Source organism: Lipomyces chichibuensis, assembly GCF_038497645.1.
Source record: "Lipomyces chichibuensis strain CBS 12929 unplaced genomic scaffold V1513scaffold_6, whole genome shotgun sequence".
NCBI lineage: Eukaryota > Fungi > Ascomycota > Lipomycetes > Lipomycetales > Lipomycetaceae > Lipomyces > Lipomyces chichibuensis.
The window spans coordinates 40,528-64,575 of record NW_027117458.1 but is presented as its reverse complement, the minus strand read 5'-3'; the positions used below and the strand labels follow the sequence as shown (position 1 = coordinate 64,575).

General features: G+C 45.4%; 8 protein-coding genes across 8 annotated transcripts; 4 read left to right on the top strand and 4 right to left on the bottom strand.

Moving 5' to 3' along the window:
• Positions 1-6,041: 6,041 nt before the first annotated feature.
• V1513DRAFT_483379 (uncharacterized protein) lies at positions 6,042-7,791 on the bottom strand. Its single transcript, XM_066900414.1, has 2 exons — positions 7,300-7,791; positions 6,042-7,241 (listed from the first exon to the last, which is right to left on the bottom strand). Exons 1-2 carry the CDS (start codon positions 7,550-7,552, stop codon positions 6,331-6,333), a joined length of 1,164 nt encoding a protein of 387 aa, XP_066754969.1. The 5' UTR covers positions 7,553-7,791; the 3' UTR covers positions 6,042-6,330.
• A 1,700-nt stretch (positions 7,792-9,491) lies between these two features.
• On the top strand, positions 9,492-10,790 carry V1513DRAFT_439516 (uncharacterized protein). The gene is made up of 3 exons (XM_066897228.1): positions 9,492-9,683; positions 9,743-10,110; positions 10,167-10,790. The coding sequence occupies exons 1-3, from the start codon at positions 9,582-9,584 to the stop codon at positions 10,402-10,404; spliced, it is 708 nt and encodes a 235-aa protein (XP_066754968.1). The 5' UTR covers positions 9,492-9,581; the 3' UTR covers positions 10,405-10,790.
• A 77-nt stretch (positions 10,791-10,867) lies between these two features.
• V1513DRAFT_439514 (uncharacterized protein) lies at positions 10,868-13,014 on the top strand. Its single transcript, XM_066897227.1, has 5 exons — positions 10,868-11,008; positions 11,133-11,520; positions 11,577-11,634; positions 11,705-12,348; positions 12,400-13,014. Exons 2-5 carry the CDS (start codon positions 11,319-11,321, stop codon positions 12,738-12,740), a joined length of 1,245 nt encoding a protein of 414 aa, XP_066754967.1. The 5' UTR covers positions 10,868-11,008; positions 11,133-11,318; the 3' UTR covers positions 12,741-13,014.
• A 1,906-nt stretch (positions 13,015-14,920) lies between these two features.
• V1513DRAFT_439511 (uncharacterized protein) lies at positions 14,921-16,643 on the top strand. Its single transcript, XM_066897226.1, has one exon. It carries the CDS (start codon positions 15,304-15,306, stop codon positions 16,330-16,332), a length of 1,029 nt encoding a protein of 342 aa, XP_066754966.1. The 5' UTR covers positions 14,921-15,303; the 3' UTR covers positions 16,333-16,643.
• A 329-nt stretch (positions 16,644-16,972) lies between these two features.
• On the bottom strand, positions 16,973-19,191 carry V1513DRAFT_439510 (uncharacterized protein). Its single transcript, XM_066897225.1, has 5 exons — positions 18,997-19,191; positions 18,720-18,924; positions 18,369-18,666; positions 18,104-18,311; positions 16,973-18,051 (listed from the first exon to the last, which is right to left on the bottom strand). Exons 1-5 carry the CDS (start codon positions 19,016-19,018, stop codon positions 17,417-17,419), a joined length of 1,368 nt encoding a protein of 455 aa, XP_066754965.1. The 5' UTR covers positions 19,019-19,191; the 3' UTR covers positions 16,973-17,416.
• A 584-nt stretch (positions 19,192-19,775) lies between these two features.
• Positions 19,776-21,100, bottom strand: V1513DRAFT_376066 (uncharacterized protein; the record flags this gene model as incomplete). The annotated part of the gene is made up of 2 exons (XM_066894917.1): positions 19,776-19,848; positions 19,899-21,100. The coding sequence occupies 2 exons, from the start codon at positions 21,098-21,100 to the stop codon at positions 19,776-19,778; spliced, it is 1,275 nt and encodes a 424-aa protein (XP_066754964.1).
• A 343-nt stretch (positions 21,101-21,443) lies between these two features.
• On the top strand, positions 21,444-23,011 carry V1513DRAFT_439499 (uncharacterized protein). Its single transcript, XM_066897224.1, has 5 exons — positions 21,444-21,668; positions 21,730-21,899; positions 21,955-22,105; positions 22,152-22,654; positions 22,708-23,011. Exons 1-5 carry the CDS (start codon positions 21,537-21,539, stop codon positions 22,898-22,900), a joined length of 1,149 nt encoding a protein of 382 aa, XP_066754963.1. The 5' UTR covers positions 21,444-21,536; the 3' UTR covers positions 22,901-23,011.
• On the bottom strand, positions 22,949-23,982 carry V1513DRAFT_410961 (DUF1769-domain-containing protein). Its single transcript, XM_066895721.1, has 2 exons — positions 23,753-23,982; positions 22,949-23,695 (listed from the first exon to the last, which is right to left on the bottom strand). Exons 1-2 carry the CDS (start codon positions 23,910-23,912, stop codon positions 23,019-23,021), a joined length of 837 nt encoding a protein of 278 aa, XP_066754962.1. The 5' UTR covers positions 23,913-23,982; the 3' UTR covers positions 22,949-23,018.
• Between the last annotated feature and the right edge of the window lie 66 nt (positions 23,983-24,048).

The window sequence follows — 24,048 nt, the reverse complement described above, 5'->3', positions numbered from 1 at the left end:
GTGCAACTAGAGGGGAATTTCTTGTTTAGCACCGAGGAGATATTGAAAGTTGCCGAGGATGCAAGGGAGAAACAGGCCGCAAAACGGCCTCGTGGACGCCCACGCAAAGGCAATTTTAAGGAAAGTGACGAACAGATTGAAAGGGACGACACCGAATAAATATTTATAACTTGTAATTCTTCTTTAGAGGATTGGTTGCTTAAGTATAATGTGTTGAAACTTCGAACAGTGGGTGTAGCCGGCCCAAATACCCATACGGCCCAAATACCCATACCCTACGTTACTTATATTCAAGAACAGTCTTACATGCGTAGTGTTATGCTGATGTGCTACTGGAGCCAGTTTCGATTGACAAAGAATGTGTAATATATTTAACGTACCCAACCGCCGAATGAGCCACCTGATCACTACTATCTGACCACAATCCTCGCAAAATTAACCATCACATCAAATTAATTCAATTACTCAGAAACCTCTTCCTCACACTCTCTTACCACTATTTCACAAGTACGCGAGTTATGGCCGGGCTGGCCGCATGTGCCACATCGCCGTTCCCTCGGCGCACTCCTCCTCTGCTGACTTGTATTATCTTGCATTTCTTACTCTCCCAGCCGCACATCGTCCCTGTGGCTCTGTAGCTGATGTCCTTCTTGTAGAGTAAGGCTTCCTTCCTCCTTCACGGAGTCGGGTTTTTCTAGCCCTTCGGCGTTTGCTTAATACATCATTTGCCGCTCGGAGAGAATCAACATCTGAGGTCAATAATGCAACCTGATGCATCATACATACCTTTCGCCCCCTTTGCAAACTGGTCGATAGCTGCATAGATCAATGTTGGCGAGTATTCTGATGATTGGCGGTTCGATTTTTGACATAGTCGATTTGCGCGGTCGATCGGGTTATTCGGGGTCTTCGGGACCCAAGGGGGGTCTGAAACGATCATGAATCTAGCTCGAGAATATACTGAACAATAGTAGATTCTTCCAGATCCGTGAGTTTTTGCGAATTGGCAACAGTGTCGCGTCACGACCGTTGACCACGTTGTCGTCGAGCGGGGGTTGCAGGACAAACGGAGTATATCCGAGCAGCCTCCCGATTATCTTAGCACTTTCTTGCATAGCCCGAAGGGCTAAAATTATTTGACCTTTGTCGCTTTTATTTGCCTTCTCTCTTCGCTTCCGTAATGTTCCGCTTCCGCCTCCTCATTAAGCCATCCTTTTGAGCCACACCATGCCTCCCGAGGTCGGATGGAAGTCATTAGCCAGAGTCCTTCACGGCCGCGTTGGCGTATATTCAGACGAGATCCGTTTCTGATATTTTCAGATTGAAAGCAGCTTTGGGCGAAATGTCGTAACGCACAATCAAGCCCAGGCTTCGGCAAACATATTCTCGCGCTGACACTTTTCACAGTCATGTGCAATTGGAGATTCCTTGTTTTTGCACCAAACGGAGAGATTAGATATTTTGAGCTTCTGATGTAATTGCTATCAGACCATGCACCAATCTTCTCTAACTGATTTGGACTTGGTGCAATTTGCCTTTCACTGTAACTTGAATCACGGATCGGTGCTAGTAGCATTGGAACAGCTAATTTTTTGCCAATCTGGTAGCCAAATCGACCTGCTACTGTATCATCGGTGAGACGTTTAAGTGGTCCGATGCATGAAGTGGTAGGTTCAAAGTAAGATAAGTTCGGAGTAGCCTTTCGGAGTAGCCTTGGCAAGTTGAACTCAATCTCGTTTTATGTTAGCAAATCGATAACGAGTTTCTGCATTTGCAGCAACAAATGCGGTTCGTTTTCAACGGCATAGCCGTCAGATGTAAAGTTGTGCTTCATAGGTTGTTGTTGTACGACTTCTGGGAGAATATGTACCAAACATATAAATGCATGCTAATCGGTCGGCTTGCAAACTATCTATTAAGGCTTTTTTCTCAGCACAATACCGATAATTAAGTGCTCGTGGTTGCGATCCTAGAGGAACATTTCAAACAGAATAATCCATCCAAAACTTAGGACACTTGGCTGATGCATTGAGTTGACAGTTTACCAACGTACATATTATATTATGTGCAAAGACACATCGTTGGAGAAAGCAATATAAGAATTCGAAGTCGTGAATCGATTGTCAGAAACAAAAGCGGAGAAACAGTTGGAGCGGGAAAAGCGACGGAGATGTGAAGGTTGAGAAGCGGAATCGCTGCCGGAACGAAAAAGGAAGGTTCAGACACATAAGATGAGTGGGCTTTCTACTCCTTCGTGTGACAAAATAACAGAAACCAACGATCGCGACTCAGAACCATGGATGCAGTAGCAATAGTCAGTGATGTGAATGATCTTAGAATAAAATTTGACTTTACTACAAAATAAAACGTAATAGATTGCTAATGCAGACTATAACACTCCCGAAAGAGCTATATTCCTATGTCATTATCCGGCCGCAAAAACTGATGTTGACCCCGAAAAATATGGGCTGCAGGGACCGAAAAAAAGGCCCATGACTACACACTGCCCTTTCAGCAATTTCACGTTTTCTTTCATCTCGTTTCGGAGTTATTTCATTTTTCATTGCCTGTACTTGTTCGCTATTCGGTCTGTCGCGAATACTTAGCTTTATATGGGATTTACCCGCTTAGAGCTGCGTTTCCAGACAAGCTACGCTTCGAAATCAGTTTACAAACAATTGAATTCCGAACTATGAACAGGATAATTCGTGTTCCTAGGAACATGCCAGGACAGGGCCAAGAGATGCTTTGCCAAAAACTCGGACATCTGGGAATTGATTATTACACGCAGGGACTGGATTAAACTGTTCACAAAAGAAAACTGTAATCGATGAGCCTGTGCGGCTCAGACTAGCACATTCCACAAACCTTTAAGACCGCACCTTGTGAAGGTTGTTTGGGATTCTCGTTCTACTAGACAAATTGCAGGCGGATATCCTAATACGGCCGGGAAATTGACCAGTATTCCCGTTTGTTTGGATCAACGATGGTGAAAGTCAGAATTAATGTTATGGAAGTGCGTGGGATGACAGACTTCGAATCTGCGCTCTAGAGGCTTCAGTTGCAGTTACTAAGACATTTTCTATTAGTTTCTTTTTCTCCGCATATTGGCACTCTGACGTTGGGTAGTCCTTCCTGATTTGAGGTCAAAATTAGAAAATTCCAATAATTAGTGGAGACTTAAAAGCTCTACATGCTACGAATTAACTTAATAGCATTTGGGTAACTCGCATTACTTGTAACGATCGCTACCGCTATATGGGAAAATCTAGCTTATGCCAAATACGTGCCAACAACCAAAACGAAGCTTTGTGTACATAATGACGCTGAAACAGGTGTACACTCCAATACCTGAAGGTATGCATTCAAAATTTTTAATGATTCACCAAATTCTGCAATTTACACGTACTATTATTTTGGCTGCGTTCTTCATCGATGCGAGAACAAGAAGTCCGCTGTGGTTTAATAGCCATTCGGCCTAATAGTGCAAAAAATAGAGTTTGTTGTGGATAGAAAGATGTCAACAAAGAACACGTTAATGATCGTTCCATAGGTTCACCTACGAAATATGCTTAGTATAGCTTACCATCAACCTCAATCCCTAAGAGGTTACATCGGGTGTGGATGTGAATGACAACATGTTCGGGGCTATTGCAGGAGCAGGCAGCAGTCATCAAGTGTTGTACTGATTTATTCGTCACAATCTGCCTTTTGCAAAATGGAAACGGTTTCCTTTGTAAACAGCACCTACCAAGGTCGTTATGTCAATTAATTCTTCATGTAGTCATGATCGATGAAATGCGTTATACTAAAACCATGTCATCTGAGTTTTTAAGATGGCTACATATCGTTGTCATCTGTTCCTATCATGACATATCGTTGTCATCTGTTCCTATCATGGGTCCCGGTATTTGCAATAACTAGGCGTTCGGCAGGTCCTCTGGAATAAGGGTCATCAAGTAGTAGAGTGAAGCTTGACGTACTGATAAACAGAACAGTGGATGTCGGGGACATTCAAATTCATCGATATCGCCAGTCCCAATAAAATCAGACAATTCAACACTAACAAAAGCATTGACGGAATAAGCCATCCATGGCCCTTAGGTAATACAGTTTTTACTTGCAAACCAACGCTAATTCCGTTTTTTTAGAAAGAGTCATTGTACCGCTGAATCGCTGTGCGTGGACCGCGGACTGGGCGATGTGAAATAGCAACTCAGTCTCCAACAAAATTGGCTGAGCCTTTTCGTCTGAACTTAACTGGGAATGCATCCTCCATAATAAGGCCAATATCCAGACTATCGGCCTGTGTAGTCGCGGCACCGTCCTCCACCACTACCTATTTGGACAACTATTGCTATAAACTGGCAAATGCCTGTATAAAGCTTAGTGATTCTTGCAGCTTAAAATCCCACTAAATCCATTTCTCTACGGTTGATTATGTAATACTTTGTAGAATATCGAATACCGGCAGGATATATCGAATATTCGATTCGACGGTCGAAGAGTGCTTCGATATTCGTATTCGATGTCGGGGAACTGGCCTATGTCGTATTCGACGTTGATAATCGGTCAAATAATATTAGCCAAGTCAAATATCATCAACAGCCCTAAATATTGTCTACGGACATGACTAGTCCAAATTGCTTTATCCGTATCTGTATCCATATGCCTATCAGTGTATTTTCGATCCATATCCGTATCCACGATGGATATCCGTGGATATGCGTGTATCCATGCCGATATTTATCATATACAGTAATGTCCGTCGCCTTGATGCAAACTATAGAATATCTGTACAAGCACATTCATTACTGCTAAATGTCAGTGATGCAGTTGTTATATCAGCTCCGTCAGCCCCGTCCGAGCATCGACAATCAGTGATGTTAATAAAAATAATTAATCATTAATTAACTCAATGTGAGGAGCGAAGGCATCGTTCAACAGATAGACCATCAGCTTTTGGTCGTTGCTTCGCTGCTTGTTTAGCTGTAGCCTGTACATTAATATGCGCAGAAAGCTTCAGTCATAATGCCGACGCATAACTCAACTCCGTAGATAGACAGATGCCATCGCGGGCTCAGTCGAGAAAAGCGGTGGATGCGGTCTAGCAGCACGTGGTATGCTTATGCCGGTAGCCCATGCAGATGAACACACAAACTACTTAAATGGGCCTGATTCAAAATCCCACAACGAGGTATTTGAGACTTGCTAATACTACCTATCATGTGAATTTGGTCTTTGGTGTTTACTAACGCTTACTGCCAGAGTATGCGCGTTTAGAGGCGTGCCTTCTTCGGGGCTATTCTCTAAAGTATAATAACCTAATGTCGGACTGGTCGTACCATTAGTTGTGCCAGCTAAACTTTTATCGAATAATTTCCCGAAGACCTTAAAAGAGTTTGAAATGATAACACTATATAGTCCGGTGCTCAGCAGGCGCGTCCCACGACTTTCGTCAGCTAAAGCCATGACTGACCAGGTGCGTTCGCGAACATTTGTTACGCGGTTGATTTAACGCCAACTGCTTCTGAGTACTATGAGTCATGCGTTTTCTAAGATTGAGAAGGACACTCTACAGCGCACCTTTAGTGCTCCGTCTTACCGCATCAACAATTGCGTACAAAACACACAAACATCAGTGGTATTCGAAACAACGGAGAAAGAGACTCCCATCTTTTGAGCAGCGAAATGGATCTCGATGAAAGGGATGTTGAGGGAAAGGTGGTACTGTTCCTAGTTTCTCCTTGATTCAGGATGTAACAAAGTCTGGCGCGATAATGTCTCTGGCGTTGCAGGTCACACCCCAAGAATCGCTGTCCAGAACCGAAATGAGGTAATTAATCATGCATAAGTAATATCCTCAATATTTGGGATCGAACACGAACACGGGAAGCCAGACGGTTGGATGGTGAGACATACTGTCAGAGTCCATGCAGTTGGACTGACATCAGAATCGGAAGATAAATTTTGATCCGACAATTTGAATGGGGGATCAAGCTTTCGACCATGCCAAATAACGCCGTGTGGGAACTTGATGAACTAAGATCTTTAGTAGAAGTACATGAACGAGCTATAAAGCAGGCTGTGATGCCGGTAGTTCAAAACAAGCGCAAATGCATAATGAACATTTCAACAGTTTACTCTATTCACAATCCCAACGCGGCCAAGGCTAAATGCGTGACAAGTGCAAAAAGCAGAATCTGCATGAGCATTTGACGCATCGATAATTAGCCTTTATCTTGTCCAAATGCAAACCAAAGTACAGACTAACGCCAAGGAACGCACAATAAGCAGTAAATCAAGCAAGGAGAGTGAGCTATAATATCGTTATGATTGATGCGACCCAGACAGCATTCCTCTACTACGCGTTCGATGCCGACGCCAGTGCAACGTGCTATTGCTGGTAGAAGCCGGATGAACAGAGCTGGTCTGGTCAGCATCTGCTGCGTCTACCGTGACATACTCGAAGATTGTCGTAGTTAGGGAGTAGCTTGGAGTTGAGGAGGCGGTAGTTATAGTTGTCAAGTCGCTCGTGGGCGTGGTGCTAACAGCAGAAACAGTACTGCTTACAAAGGTGGAGTTCGTGTAAGGAGTCGCGAGAAAATTCGTGGTTGCTTTACAGATCGTCCTAGTCCTGAAAATCGTAATGAATTGTGTAAGTGTGGAAGTGGTAGTGTCAATATCTGTGACAGTAGCTGGAACAGATATGACGATTTCGGTCACGTCCCCATCGTCGCCGACGCTGGCGACCGACGAAAGAGAATATGTAGTATAAGTGGACGAGACTTCGCCAACCACGTACTTAACATTTGTAGGCTTAACAATCGACTCAATGTGCGTTGCGGTCAAAGATTTTCTCAGTATGATATACCGAGTGGAAGATAAATTATCGGTAATGGTAGCCATATACTCAATCGTTCTGGTAACTGTGGTAGTGACGGGAACCGTGATAGTAGTGTCCGTCGTGTAGGTGCCCGCTGGACGATCGCTAGAGATGTCTGCAGACGTAACCGTCGGAGTGGGGGAAGCTGTTGAAGTTTCCGACGACGCACTCGTGGAGGAGAGCGTTGTAATGTACAAAGGCGATGTCGTATCGAGGTAGGCCGCAACAGTTTGAGCGTACGTCAAAGTTTCAGTTATAGTCTGCACAACTTGCGAGACAATCGTGGTAGCAGAATCGCCATTGTAAGTTTTTGTCACGTAGAGAGTGACTTGCTCGGTGATAGTGGTCGTGTCCTCTACAAAAGAATTAGCCCACTGCAACAGTCGAAACATTTAGAAGTCAGAAAAAAATACCGTTAATTTCAACTGCGGCCGTGTATAGGGTAGTAGGTTTTACCTGCGTCACGGTCTTCGTGAGAGTGATCACGCTAGTGCCATTAACGACGACGGTGTCATTGAGAGCGAAGCGACGATGGTACCGAACAGGCGATTTATCAAAAGGCACGGTCGCTCTGCGCCAGAAGAACGAGAAGTTAATTGGAAATGCGAGTGTTTCCGAGGCACAAGCTACCAGGGCTATTAACAAGGAAAGCGATAGAATCCGCATTATATTGACCAGGTCGAGACAGTTGAAGACGAATCAATAGAGGGCTTGCGAAACAAGGGGACGATCAAAAGAATGACTGACGGAAATAACGCGAGAAACAGTGAGGAACGGGCCAAAGGAACCACAAAGAAGGCCGCGGATAGAGAGGAAAGTCAAGTTAGGGACTCGTCGCGTAATTAAGAAGCGGACAGCAGAGGGAGCATGAGGGCGGGGGCGGGCCGGGGCGAAAGATATCGCCAGGGCCCTTTGGGTAGTAGTCGACAGTGTTAATTGCGGGCCACTAATAAATTTTAAGCTCACGACGCGTCGCGTGGAATTTTGATATGCAGGGGGCCGCGCCCGCGTCGGAGCCGCACAATCAGTCGCAGACAAGCCCCCGAGACAATAATGCCCTTGGCTACGAAACGTCACTGTGCTCATCAGCCAAGCCGTCCATCGAAGACATATGCAAAGTGTAATTTCGCTGTGCGCTATGCAATCGCCGTCAGTATGTTTTGTTCCACTTCCTGCCATATTAATGATACGACACGCAGTAATCTACAACATGCGCTTTACCAGAGCAGGAATGATGATCTGTACAATCTGGCAGCCGGAGATGCAGCGCGGGTGCAGTGTTTGTCTGTCGGACGAGTAGTGGCAGCTTTAATAATTGGAATGGGATGTCGCGGTTTGAAACCCAGCAAGAACCCCTTTATAAAATATTCTACGCCAACCAGATGAACGCGCATGGCGCTCTTTCGCTGCCTTTCGGTTCTCTACCCATCTACCACTGTTCATCTCCTAGCAACCGGAGTTACCCGAGTCCTTGCTGGCACGTACATATCGAGAGCTTGACGTGCAATGTGGCCCTCTCGTAAAGGTGGATTCAACTTTGGAATATGAACAGTATCTGCGCGTTGTCACAATTATTGATTCAATGCCTAAAATTTTTGGAATGGAGATCAAATATTACTCCGTTACATATCATCAACGCAAACAATAGTCCTATAATAGACGCAAGACGCTGGGAAAGAAATTCGTGCATGCTGAAAATAGCAAATCCATCATTAATACCCACGAATGGCTACCAAGTCGACATCCTCTGCTCACCGCGGGCAAACTTAGCAGTGTTGTCTTCAACCAATCAAGTTTATGCGCCAATCTCCGGCGATGGTACATATATCGTCACGAAGCATTGCGTTAGGTCCCGTTTGGACTCGGCGCTACCTCGCGATTCCAGCCTCTGATGTGGCTGTTGAGAGATTATTGCTAGAGTTAAGACGGCATTCGACGGAGTCAGGAATCATGAGAAAGCTTACTTTACTTGCAGATACCATTCAACAGCAGCTGAATTGTAATTTTTCAATTTTGTGTCTTTTTTATTCAATTTGTTTGTTTGTCCTCTACTGTAATTAGGGCAGATAATGAAGTTAACTAGATGATTTTTTGCGGGTAACCGACCTCACTCACCCTCGTATAGTTAATCGTAAAGTATCACATGGACTCGTATTGTAATCATATTTGACTTTACGAATAACGATTAATCGCAATCGTATCCACGCCTAGTCCTTTCGTAGTCTTTGTCGAAATAGCATGAATAGCACCATAAGACGAAGTCTAGAAAATCTTTTGTGCTGTGTAGGCACTTAAGGTATTACGACTCAGGGGCAACTCCCATGAGCAATCCACGCTGTATATTTGCCTGCTATAATTCGAATACGAATACATCGTATTTCGAATACGAATATATTCGTCATTCGTGGACACCATTATTGGCACCAAAGATACACACTGAAACGGAAAATTGAACCCCGATTTGCCCGGTGAAAGCGAACGGGCTATTATGGATAACAGATGTAGCTGGTCAGGTGATCGTTAGATCGTCGCAAGCGCCATTATGTTTGGGATTTTATAATGATAAATGCCACGGATTTATGCCATATTTATACTCCGCCGATGCCATCAAACTATCAAAAATGCGGACTCATTTATTTTTATTATTGTTAGCCATTAATGCATTGCTATTGGTACAGGTATTGCACCTTTCACTATGAGATACCTTGAAGCGTATCGACTCGTGGCTCTGCCGGATAGGGCGTATTACATCCCTGACTTCATTTCAGAGGGGGAGGAGCAATCGCTTATTGACAAAGTATGTTACGATTTTGCAATCCTGTTCTGCTCAGTGACTTAACATGTACATGCGAATAGATACAAACTGCCCCATCAGCACGATGGACGGCTCTCTCCCGTCGCCGGCTGCAATCTTGGCCAACGCAGCTCCTCCAAGGGTCGATCTTGCCAACTACCGACGCGATTCCGAATTGGCTGGCAGGTTCAATAATTCCACGCACGATTGATCTTGGAATATGGAGTGCATCACCACACGGTCGCGCAAACCATTGCTTGATCAATGAGTACGAACCTGGACAAGGGATCATGCCACACGAGGACGGGGATGTGTATTATCCGATGGTCGCAACCATCAGCTTGAACGATGGCATAATATTGGAGATCTATGAGAAGTCTGATGATGGTAAGCGTACAGTCAAGTATAGGATATATCAGGAGCCTAGGAGGTATGCAGATCGTTCTCATCTCAATTTGCTCGACGACCACTGACGAGATTTATCAGTCTCTTGGTAGTGACGGATGAAATGTACACGAAATACCTGCACGGTATACAAGAGATATTAATAGATAAAGACCTAAGCAGCGACACGGTCAGTAATTGGCACTTCTTAAGCAACGAAACCAGGGAGAGCATAGATATGAATGGCGGCTTGTTGAAGCGGCGAGCTAAGCGCATAAGCCTGACGTTTAGAGACGTGAAGAAAGTTCGGGACTTGTCAAAGTTTTTGCAAACGAAGTAAGCACGTACCTTTGTAGTTGTTGTAAAGGAATGACGGGCCCACAATTAATGCGGAACGGCGTTGGTTATCATCGCTGGTAGTCTTACATATAAGCTACAGAAACTAAGGACGCATACAATTGAAACAGGAAATTTGATTACCAAACGTTAGTAATTGTAATACGTATTCCGGAACTACGCAAAAATTAATTTGAAAGTAATACACTGCACTCTTGCGGCTTGCGGCTTCCAGGTCATCGCGGCTTATGTCTCCGAACTCGGGTGAAACTCCCGAGGATTGACAACATGTTAGCGAACGCAGCATGAGCGGCTCGTGTTATCATTTAGGGTGTTCCAGCCGCACATCAAGGTTAAGTTCCGGATGAGGCCGTTTCTACTTAAATGCAAAATTGCTTGCTTATTTAACGTTAAAGACTAAAGTTAATGTCGTATTTAGGGTACTAAGGAGACTGCGGCAAATGCCCGCGCGGCCCCGAGAATAGCCAATTTATGTCGTTGATCGACTATCCTAACTGCGAGCGCTATTTCAGAAGTGACGCCCGACCGACTTTTATATCGTATAGCCACAGCATATTCAAGAACTTGAAGAATACCAGTATTTCCAGGTAAGTTTTGAGTTGTCCGGGACCGCCGTCTGATTTCGTGATTGCAAGGCGACCGAGCTATTGTTGCTACTATTTGGCTTGGCCACCAAGAGAACCGTCTCTTCTAACGACATATCATATGTAGGTTGTTGCTTGCTTTTCCAACTAAGAGCCATTTTGCAACTGGTACCGTTATTTCTCGATTGCCAATGTGGATGCTTGTCCTCGAGTCCTAGTCGACTTAATACTTCGGAGTAGTTCCCAGTCATAGCAGCATCGGATTAAAATCGATTGAATTTTTTTTTTTTTGGAATTCTAACAACAAACTGTCATGGATTCTACATGCCGTACAAGTATATCGAGCAGTGCCAATAAGTCGCTTAGTATGTGGCGGTCACTATTACTGTCTTTCGTGATAATATTCAGACTCGTGGACGCATTCCCGATGATTCCATTCAAGATATGGGTGCAAGACGACGAGCAGGATTGGACAGTTACACCCGGAAAAATCCCAGATTATGTTGTAAAATATGGTAGGCTTGACCCATTAAATATGCTTGATGTGGCTTTCTGGACTGACGTGCTGCAGCACCAACTGTTCATTTATACTCTGAGGAGGTGTATTTACCATGCGACTGGCGAGAATTGTAAGTATTTGTGTCCGAAATGCTGAATGTGTAGTGCGCAACGAGAGTCACGAAGGACTAACGGCCATAGTACGGCGAATATGTATCCGGTTCTGGATGGCAAGAATATCAGTCACAACGTCGGCTTTCCAATGACAATCTACGACGTCGGCCGTTTGCCCCGAAATGAAGACGTGTATCTTACGTCGACCTCTGACTTTGACATTGGCCCGGATTGGATCACTGGCATTGGCAATAGGCCCGATATCGACACTGGACGGAATCCGGCACCAGCAATTTTAATAGTGTTCGACAAAGGGGATGGCTGGGTGGACTCATTCTGGTTCTATTTCTATTCCTTCAATCTGGGTCCATTTGTCATGGGAGGTGGGCCATATGGTAATCACATTGGCGACTGGGAACACTCGATTTTGCGGTTTTATAAAGGCCAGCCGCATTCGCTATGGATGTCGGCACATGGCGGTGGTAGCGGATTCACATTTAAGGCTCTTGAGAAATTGGAGACAGATCCGAATAGGCCAGTGATATTCTCCGCGCGAGGTACACATGCAAATTATGGATCTGCCGGGCAGCACTCTCATGATTTGCCATTCCGAATGCTGAGCGATTTCACTGACCGGGGGCCATTGTGGGACCCGGCAAAGAATTACGTGGCGTATACATATGACGGGACGCTGGTGTGTGGAGAAGGCGATACGACGTCGGCGAATGCAGGTATGTCGGTATGTCGCAAGTCACGGACGGTTTGGGCTAACTTGAAGATAGAATGGCTGTATTTCCCTGGTCACTGGGGAGACGAAAAGCTTGACCCATCCGATCCGCGACAGCATTTCCATCCGTTTGAATGGCGCTACATTGACGGTCCAACGGGCCCACTTTGGAAACATCTCGACCGTACCACAGTTTGCCAGCAGCCGAAGTGGTACAACATGAGAGGTACATGCCGCGTCCGACACTCGTTAGAGTATGGCGAAGGCATTGAGAGCGAAGGATTTGGATGTGCTGGTGTGTTCGATCATATATGGCCGAGATTTCTGGGGAAGTTTATTCGATTTTGGTTCTGGGGTGGGTGGGGCTGCGAATTCATTGACTGGATGTGGGGTTAGTCGGCTACAGTTTGTAAGTGGAGTTTGTGCTTAATGAATATTTGATCTGGGATTTGATTTTAATATTTTTACTTGCGCTCAAAGATGTGATGCTCTTTGCAATTTAATGTGATAGAAAGCAAAGGTTGTCCATAATTTCTTATGAGTTTTTGCTAGTTGTTAGAACTTGGGTATAGGATGCGAATTCATAATTTTATTTTTAAATATCATAACGTTATTTTAAATTGTTATTGTTTCCTGTAAGTAATTTTAATGAATTTCGCTTTCAAATGCTATATTGCTGTTAAAGTCTTGCAGAGCTTGTGTGTAAAATATGTAGCCTCTATGTCGTTAATATGGAAGAGGTAGGAATTTATGAATAATGCCACGTGCCGTAAAATGGGATAAGCACAGAGTCAATGATATAACGCGATAACGAATGCTATATGGCTGTAATAGGTGCGAGGAGATTGCGACCGCTTAGCAGTGAGCCTCATCTATTCCATAATGTCCCCCGCAACATTTAAAATAATCTTAACGTACCAACCAGCGAGAGTGACAGCCAAAGCCGTGCATCGATTCCGCAGATGGCAGCAATTTTTGATCGACAAGATGATTATAGATGGAAAATAGTAGAAGACAGTCAGCGGATAGTTTAGAATACGTATATAATATTTTGCATATATGCACATCAAAATTGACAAGTTATTAAGTGTTTCATGCTCTCTCTCAATGCTCTCGTTGATGAATGTAGTTTCATGGATAAGTAACCGGTTATTACTCGTCGGATTAGCGTTATGACATGATTGTATCTGCCGCGCCAGCTACAGAAATGCATTCCTTAGGAGCTACTGGATTAATTGATTCCTGACAAACCGCAATAATCTGGCGCATATTTCAAAATGGACAACTTCAATATCCACTTTTTCAACATCCATCGTACACTTTCCTTGCTTACACAAGTTATTTGGTGTCGGGTCTCCAACCGTTCAAGCAACGTTTCACATAATTCAACGCTGCTGCCGTATTCCGAGAGATCTGTATCGCTGGCGGTTGGTTTGTTTGCGGCGAAGAAGGTGTTTGCAGAAGATTACTTATGCAGGTTTCATTACACTATGACTGCCTTACAACTCACAATATGTGAAAATAGGTAAATTTCGCATGCCCATCTAATCACCACTGGTCAAGAAATAGTTGAACAAATCTTCACTAGTCCGAATGAGGAATAGTAAAACCTCACTAGATTATTAATTAATTTAACTACTATCTCTAACTAGTTAGTGGAAGATTTGCCAAACACGTCAGTCAAGTCTAGCACGGGCCACGTAGACTAAGGGACGGTAAGTTCGCGGGCGTATCGTCTCTGACTCCTTTCATTTCGTGTTTCCCCACGCGTTTCGGTGCGGAGGCCGAAATCTGAAGCATAGCGGATGGCTAGCGTGTGAATTGATGTGAATGCATGCTCGATTCATTCACTAGTTGTGATCAAACGATACCTTATCTGATCATTTGCGCTTTTATGACGTAAAAATGACGTGTTTGAACGGAAAAACATATATACCGTATACCTGGTAAGAGCAAGTTACTACAAGTGCAACCCTAGTAATCGCAACTATGGCCGGAATTGGCGGATTGAGACCAGCTGTTTTATGTTTAGTAGACACTTGCCTCTTCAAGCGATTTGATACAGTAGCACCTTAAGTTGTCAGGAGGCTGTAGCGGGACAGCTTGGATTCGCTCGTATTCGCATTGGTACAGCACCCGCACAAATTGGTAATTACTATTGGCGGAGTAGTCAAACCGCCCTTAAGCGAAGCTGCGAACGACTGCTCACTGTACTGTTGCGCCTGCGGTGACAATTGTTGCGCCAAGGGTGCACTTATGCCCAAACGAACAAGCACATGGCAGCAGTCGGGTGGGTTGATCGCGGGTTAGGGCTGTACGGGTACGGCGTTTCGGCTGGGCGGGGCATGTATCTACGACTGTACCAGCCGCGCGGGTACGCCACCATCCCGTCCAGCTAAGGCGCGTCCGAATATCCATATTTTGTCCCAGCATAGTAATTATAGTACGAAATTGCCAGCTTAATACCCTTTTGGTAACAGAGTTCCGACGAGATTCCATTGCGCAATTTGCGTGAACAACATGGACCCTAGCAATTAAGCCTTGCTACCCTTAGATCATCAGTATCTCTGTTTACCACTCCACCTTCCTCCCTACTACCCGTGCACGCGTTTGCTCTTGTTCACGTATCCTTGACCGTACTCGTTAGAAGACGTCATCAATCACAATTTCAATTCGCCACGCTCAGAGTTCGAACAGTATATATATCCTGAACTCACCTTGGCCTAATCTGAACTCCACCCCTCACTTTTGGTTCGACATCACTTCAGTGGCCAGGTCGCGTTATTTGTTGCCGTGCAGTTGTGCGTTCTCTCCGGATCATTCATTTCTTGCGCAATGCTAATCTTGCCTTGGTAGGAAAACTACAATATCGAGACACGTTCTCTTATCAGCAACGTCCCGAATCTCAATCCTCACCGACAGATAGCCAACCCTTCTCTTTCCCATACTCAGTTTCGAAATGCGTTGTGACACTTGTCTCCATCAGATTCCGGCGTTTTTGCCGTCGCCGATTACCCCTCCCGCAGAAACGTCTCCTGTATCTATTCTAAATACAGCCGTAACGATTTTGAGGAGCCAGTCGCTTGCGCTTTCGCACCTCACAGACCTCTACCGGGCAGACCCGGAAACACAGAATCAGTACGTTACTTCCATTCAGTTAATGCACAATGCCTTGATGACTGGAGGCAAAATTGTTTTGACCGGCATGGGAAAGTCCGGCAAGATAGCAGACAAGTTAGGGGCGACCATGAATTCTCTCGGCATCCACGCTGCTACATTACATCCTTGCGATGCCCTACATGGCGATCTCGGCGTTTTGCGTCCGGCAGATGTTCTGGTCATGATTACCTCGTCTGGAAACACGCCCGAGCTCAATCAGCTCTTGCCGTATCTCCCCAGTGGTTTACCTCGGATATGTTTGACGTGCACGCCAGATTCGCCTCTTGGCCGAGGTTCCGCCGCTGTGCTGTCCGCAGATTTACCTGGGTCGTTACTGGAGCGGGAGATCTACGGAGTCCCGGCGCCAACTACCTCGACCACGGCGTGCCTTGCCGTTGGTGACGCTGTTTGTATCACATTATCCGAGATTATTACCGCTGAGCAGGAGGAGCGCAAGAAGAACTTTGGACGATGGCATCCTGGAGGTGCGATTGGAAATGACTACAAGAGCGAGGAACAGAGCGCGAAACCTGTTTTCCGAGACGTCATGGTTCCTTGGGTGGATGTTGGCTCCGTGGAGACTGATGCGGATGAGCTCGAGATATTGCGCGCTGCAGCTGGTCGTCTATGGGTATGCGTTGGCAACAGAAAGTTATTCAAGGCCAATGAGTTTGGACAGTCTTCTCGCAAGGCTGCAGCTGTCGGTCTTGCTGTTGATGGTCTGCGACGCGTTGGCCCCAATGACGAAGTTTCTAAAATTGGCCGTGGTGAGGTTGTCCTCGTTGCGAAGGATATGAACAATATACTCGGTGTCTATCAGGGGATGTAATTGGCATGTTATATATCGTTTGGAGAAAAGGGGTTAGTTTAGTTTCTTTCTAACAAAACTATACATAAAAAAAGAAACCGGAAAGAATTTAGTTTGCTTTATTTATATTGTTGGCATTGGATATATATGAACGGTTCATGGAGACTTAGGAGTAGTTCGTTTGCTTGGTTTAGAAATAGGGTCGATTCTAATTGCTGTACCTTGTAATTTGTGTTTGGATATTGTAAGAGAACAATGAGGGAAGTATGAGAACAATAAATAGTTGTAATAGAAGCTAGTGGGATTTCGAATAAATTATTCTTTGTTTAATGTATGTGTCTTGAAGCAATGACGAGCTTGATTAAGATCGACAATACAGCATATAGGAACTCCGACCCTGTGTTTCAGGCAGGGGTGTGTGACACTGAACATGTGGCGGTTGAGCCCTAAACAACGGCAACAAAATGGGTCTCATCCGGGTCAAGACCCGACTCTGCCTTGCCTGATCGGATCAAACAAAACCCTGCGGTCATCCATCCGATCGAAAATTTCGACTAACCGCGTCGATGCTCTTCAATGACTTTGTCCTAGGCCGTTAACTTTCGAGCAGCGCTGAAAATATTATATTCAACAAGTTCAACAAGTTGTTTCAATAATTATGAAATGCGCGAATGACCTCCCTTGTTCCTCATTTAGTCCACCGAAGCCAGCGATTCCTCGAACGATTATTTTGTTTTTCTTTTTCTCGCCGATTCCATTGATGCCGCCACAATTTTTGTCCTAGCTATTAAATATCGTATTGCTGAACTGAAGTACTATTAAATAATACATCTCTGACATTTAACGCATAAAACTGGACTTCCAATGATGAGTAGCCTTAATTATCGTATCGAAAGTCATCCTTATACGGAATAGTCGGTTTGCGCCGACCATGACTGATAATAATGGGATTTATTCTGATGGTTTGTCCATGTCCAGCATCTCTTAAACGAAATTCATATTGTTTCTATATATAAAGAACAACACATCATTTACCCGACATATATATATATACACTTGTACGACTCATTGCACCCTTCTAAACTATCACTGTCTATGATCACATCTACTTCTCACCAGATGAGAATGGCATGACGGCCCACTTTCCACTCCATGCCCATGCCTTTCCTGTCTCAGGCTTACCCTTCGCGGTCGTAATGTCAACCCACGTCTTTTCCAGCTCTTCCTCCTGCCCATTTGTCAAACCGACAACAACGTCAGCCTTGCACGTCCGCAAACTGATCAGCTTGACATGATTAGTAGCAAGCGGGCTAATGGCAGTGCTGAACGGTGTAGTACGCGGCCAGGCGGCATCGTATGTCAATTTCCTGTAGTTCAAATCTCCCTTAAAGATCGCGAGTTTCGACTCCTTCAAATCCTGCCACACCTCGTGGCCACCGCCAAGACCGTTCTCACGAATTTCCCAGAAGGCAAGAGACGTAGTCCAGAATCCGAACGATCGAACTATGATTTTGCCGTCGTCATTGTATTTGACTAGTTGTTCCCGAAGAAAATCAATTTCCTCTCTGGCAATATTGAAGACCGATGCCGAGCCAAGAGCGTTGATCAAGACCGGAAGGTCGACTGGAAGGACGTCAGAAACAAACCACGGCATTGCTTTCGGGTGGAGGACGATTGTGTCGGCTAGGCCTGAGTCTAGGAGAAAAAGCGCAAAAATAATATCTGTATAAAACTCAAAGCCTAAAGCAGTTCGATCAGCACGACGTTCAAATACAAGTCAAATCGGGCGTACCGGCGTTGTCAAGAATCAGATCAACACGACCGCCATCGACCGAGGAAATAGCCTGCCATGCAAGGTCGACGTCGTTTACCAGGATATTTTTCTCGCTCTCCTTCCGAGCTTTCTCGCCTTGCAAGCTCTGAAGCTGGTCGAGCGAGAGATTGGTCAGAAGGGAGAGATCAGTCGCGTTGCCCCAGAGTGAAATGTCAATGAACTCGCGCTATCGAGAAATTAGTACGAATTTTCCAATACAGCTTCTCGCATGCCAGGTACGTACGAACAACAGATTCAATTGTTCTTTGTTAACGGAACCATGCAACTGTCCAGACAAGGTCTTATATCTTATTGCTAACTCAGCAACTGCCACCTCGGACGACTTGAATGCCTCCAGCTTCTGTCTGGCGAACAAGTCGTAGTCTTTCCAGTGCACTGTGGTCTGTAGGTATCCATACATCTTTCGGTACAGATAGCACTCAGAATATAGCCACGGCGCATTTCCCCAGGACATTGGACCTTGGCGCTCCAATTCCGAGTTGTAAAGCGCCACATCAAACAATCCGTCGTCTTCGAGAGGGCTGTAATGCCTTAGTTGATTGTCGTCAATTAAACAGAATGTCGATTAACTTACAGAAGTTTACGATCATGCTCAACGTCATATTTAAGCGCATCAATCTTTTCAATCAGAACCTTCCCTTCCTCGGCCTTTTCACCGTCCGATTCAAGCGTAGAGCGAGACAGGTCATCGACAATACCGGTGAGAATGACAGGCCAGCGAGAACGCGCAGACGTGTAAGCAAACGAATTGGGGTCCGAGGTCATATACGGCGGAGCCGCTGTTTCTCTAATTAGCATACTTCCAATATGATTTAGCACGTCCAAGAACGGAGACACTAAATGCAACATACAGCAGGGAACGGGGAATGCCATCTTGAAGTAGATCTACTTCTGTAAGCCTGGGACCGAGTTCAAATAACAATTAGTTCCAAGAAGTACCTAAGCAAACCAACAGTGCAAAATATTCTGCAGAAGGCGATAGCCAATTGACCAGTTTATATATATCGGTCTGATTGTAGTCGCAGCAGGTCGCTGAAAGAGGGTCCGGTTCGAGTTTGAAATGGTGCGGCGACGGCCCACTCGGCCCCGAACACGAATATTTGTCATGGGGGTTTGTACCATCCTAGTAATTACGCCACATTTTAGTGAGTACTTCGTACATAAGAGTCGTACCTACGTACCATTTCTGAAACCGACAACGACGTCATCAGCACCAGCACCCACTATACAGCAAATGCGCTATCTTCGTAAATTCAATCATTTTTTATGATATTCCCATGCAAAACAAACATGCACCGAAACTTATGCTCTAAATACAAGCAGCTATGAGTACCAATAGAAAAACCAGAATTCCATTTAAAAAAACCGCCGGATCTTAACCCTGAACCCAGGTTTTAATCTACTAGACATCATTATCCAAACGAACTTTCTTTTCATCAACTTCGCTCATGCCTTCAATGTCCGTAGTCGTCGCTGAATATGATCTGTTCACTTCTATTAACTCGTCTTCTACCAAGGTAGCATGGTTGCGTAGTTTGCGAGACTGAACACCGGCCAATATTGCCGCAATAATAGAGGAACTGCACTAGACGTTTAGCAATATCAATTTTAGATGGAAGGCCACAACTACTTACGCGAATCCCAGACCCATTGACATCCCGGTGAGCCATGGTGGCCGATTATGTCGATTGTATGCCCACATCCTAAACCACATGAGTATATCTACCAGTCAAGCAAATCCTAGCGTACTTACCCAGCAGCCATGACAACTTGGAAACAAGAGTTAAGTTCATACAAATACAACACGGCCGCCAAGGCCCACCAATTTCTGCCTGGCACATACCATGGATATCGCCTCATCAGCTGCACGTCAGCCCTTTCTTGATTATCAAGCTGACCCCGTATCAAGAAGTACAAATGCTTAGTTCGCTGAGGCATTAATCCAAATCCTGTAACACAAAACAAGGCATTGAGAACTTGCGAATCAATTTCAATCCACCGCTTTCCTGGCGTATCGGTACCATCTGGACCGTCATGTCGATTCATTGCTGGTGCAGCACCGACTAGTATAAGAAATAACATTCCACCAAAAGCTATGACGAGACAGAGATAAGTGGCTACAAAGAAACCTTTAACCGTAAGGCAAAACTTCAGAGCCATCTTGAGATACGTCCATATCAGGACTCGCAGATGCCGTCGTAGTGGTTCAGACACATGTTGTCCGCCGTTCTGCTTTGGATTTTCTACCGGCGAAGCTTGTTCTAATGTAGAGACATGTCGTTTTAAAACTTCACGTGGTCCGAGTACATCTACCATTATCGACATCATCGTAGCAGCCATGACACCTGGATGAGGAGATGCATCTGTGACTCCAGCCACAATCTTGACGCCTGCTTCTGACAGCGTCGGTCTTCGTGCTCGACCGTCGCCGTTGATAGGCAAACTAGAGAATCGTCTGAGGAGAGACGGAGGGGGTGGTTCGGATTTTGCACGAAGTCTCGTAGGTTTGTGTGGAGATATACTATCATTCGCCATATCGCTGTTCGTAGCATTGTCGATGACATCTGATTCGATATGACCGGAGATATCCCTGTTTTCTGCTTGGGGAGTTGTCTGATTGAGATACGAAGGCGCCTGTTGATTCTGTGATCGCAATGACAGTGACATATGTCGTGTTGCTCTAGTATTCCGCTTTACGCTACTACTATTACTACTCCTCCAACCGTCACCTTCCTGCTGTGGTGACGCAAAAAAAGCAATCGCTTGTCGGTCGAATCGATCGCTGATCGCATCATCATCACCATCCTCACCATCGTCTTGCACTGACGGAATCGATTGTAATGGGCCCCCATCCGACTCATTGCCAAGTCGCGACGTCAGCGCAGGAAGAAAATGGACACTTCGGCTCGATGTAGTCGAAGTAGAGCTCTTGTTTGATGAGCCATTGCCGTCCATTGCCATTGGATATCCGCAGGTGTGAACTTGACAATTCACCGACCTCCAGTCTAACTTTCGAAGTCGATATTAGCTCTCAATGTCGAATCCTTCAAAGACCAACCGTCAAGCTCCAGCACTATTATTCCACAGAACTATATGCCTACATATAAGACTTAACTAATAGCCTAACAACTTATCCTCAGGTATTCAACGTCGCCCAAAAGTTGGATGAAGTTATTATTTGCACCGTAGATGCTATCGATTATGTCCCAATCTATTAAATTGCACAGACGCACCCTAACCTGAGATCACGTGGTCTGTTGCTCTCCCGTCGGGTCGGCTTTCTGTTAACTAAAAAACTGTGAAAGGGCCCATAACAATTTGTAGAACAACACTGAACATTAACCTGCATTTAGTCCATAGTGTCTCTTAAGTATTGGTATAATAAATAACAATGCTGTCATCAGTGCGACCAGTTCTGGAACGAATAGCCTTTAAGGCGGGGTCTCCGGTGAGCTCGCGTGGCTTGAAATCTTTGAAGATTGGTCTCATTCCGGGAGACGGTATTGGAAAGGAGGTTATCCCTGTATGTTGTCTGAATTAGTACTGACCAACTGGGTGCGAAATGTGACTAACTGTGGGCACAGGCTGGTCGTCAGGTCCTTGAGGCACTGCCAGTCGAGGATGGCTTGAAGTTTCAGTTCGTGGATTTGATTGCCGGATTTGAGTGCTTTAAGGCTACCGGTGTTGCTCTGCCAGAGGAGACGGTCAAGGTCCTACAGGAAGAATGCGATGGTGCATTGTTCGGTGCTGTCAGGTCTGTTGTTTGTGTGACAAATGGAGTTGCCATACCAAGTTGCTAATTTGGCTAGTTCGCCTACGACTAAGGTTGCGGGCTACTCGTCACCTATAGTGGCGCTGCGCAAGAAGTTGGGCTTGTACGCGAATGTCCGACCTGTGAAATCAGTTGGTGATGACAGACCAGTTGACATGGTTATCGTCCGTGAGAACACCGAGGATTTGGTAGGTATTGAGATGCTGCTGGTTCACTCTGTCTAATAATGTGTAGTACGTCAAGGAGGAGAAGATCTGGACTCTTGAGGATGGCTCGAAAGTCGCTGAGGCTATCAAGCGTATTACTGAGAAGGCCTCGTACAATATTGGCAAGGTCGCATTCGAGCTTGCTGTCCAGCGCGGTGCTTCTCGAGCTGCATCAGCCATTCCCACACTCCACCCCAACGGCCCCATCGTCACTATTACTCACAAGTCCAACGTTCTGAGCACGACTGACGGTCTTTTCCGTGAGACTGTCCGCAAGGTCTACGAGAACAACAAGGACAAGTATGAAGGTGTCCAGGTCCAGGAGCAGATTGTGGACTCTATGGTTTACCGATTGTTCCGGGAACCAGAAATCTTTGACGTCGTCGTTGCGCCGAATTTATACGGTGATATTCTCAGTGACGGCGCTGCGGCCCTCGTCGGCTCGCTTGGTGTCATTCCGAGCGCAAATGTTGGTGACAGTTTTGTTATCGGTGAGCCATGCCACGGAAGCGCTCCTGATATAGAGGGAAAGTGAGTATTCTGTTGTGTTTCAACTGTCGCATACACTTGATTAACAGTTTCAGGAACATTGCTAACCCTATCGCGACTATTCGATCGACCGCGCTCATGCTCGAGTTCATGGGATATGCCAAGCCCGCGGCCCGCATCCACGCCGCTGTCGACGCTCACATGGTTGAGAAGAAGCTCAGGACTCCCGATCTCGGCGGCAGCGCAACCACGACGCAAGTCACCGAAGACATCATAAAGAGGTTGTAATTGTACAATTAGAATGGTTTACGATAAAAGTATAAACGAGATTGTTAGATCGTAAAAGTCTTGTCATTAACTCTTGAGTGTATGAAAATGAAGTTGCATATACGTATGATACATTTGTCTAGTCAGATTCTCTGGGACTGTCAACCTTGGCAGTTCCTGCCGTAGGATCCTCGACTAATTCGAAGAGGAGAGTGAAATACACCTTTTCGCTCTTGGACTTCAGTACATATCTTAAAGGTTGGCCATCCCAGTACTTCATAATACCCAAGGTATATCCGGGCAATCTAAGTGCAAACTCTTGACCCATTTCAATGTAGGGATTAAAAAAGTCGAATAAGTATGTCTCACCGGCCACAAAGGCGAATTTTTCGCGATTCTCCTGTTTGAGAAAGAACTTTCTTCGCTTGGTAGCCGTGAGCGGTATGCTTACATCCTGTTCTTCAATAGGCGCAATTGCCGACATATCTTCATTAACGAAAGGCTGCATGTCTTCATCGGGTTTTGCGACGGTGATAGCATTGATGCTAGTTACAGCGTACCCATACAAATACGGTTTGTCGGCATAGACGTCACCTGTCGCACTGGGATCAATCGCGTAATTAAAGATCTTATATGCGAGTCCAAAGCCATAGGGCAGATTGTCGCGAATTGGATAGTCGAAATCGTTGCCAAATAGGACGTCGTCGAATGAGGTGTCCTCATTGAATTTGATCTTGAACGAGATCGAGTAGAGATCTCGTTCGTGTTCGTTGTATCCGAAGTAGAGGTTCATTTTTGGGCAGCCGTCCGGCAAGCCTACGTGATTTTCAGATACCGGCAGTAAAAACAGCAAGTTTTTTTTAGTGAACATACCTGAGAAATTCTGAATGCGGACGACAATACTAGACTCGGATGACGGAGATATGACGTCGACAGGCGTATCGGTGTTCACAGGGACAGCCCTCTTGTCTGCCGCGTCGTACGACGGTGCAGCAGACACCTGGAGCCTGTACTTTTTTCGATTAAAAGTCATTTTGCATTCAGCAGAAGTTGCCGGAGATCACATTTAAGTAGCGACATAACTCATTTAGTATATGCTGCTCTGGTGGTTATGTTTGGATCGCCAACGCACAGCGAGCACATGCGTGCGGCTCAGCTTAGCCCTAACC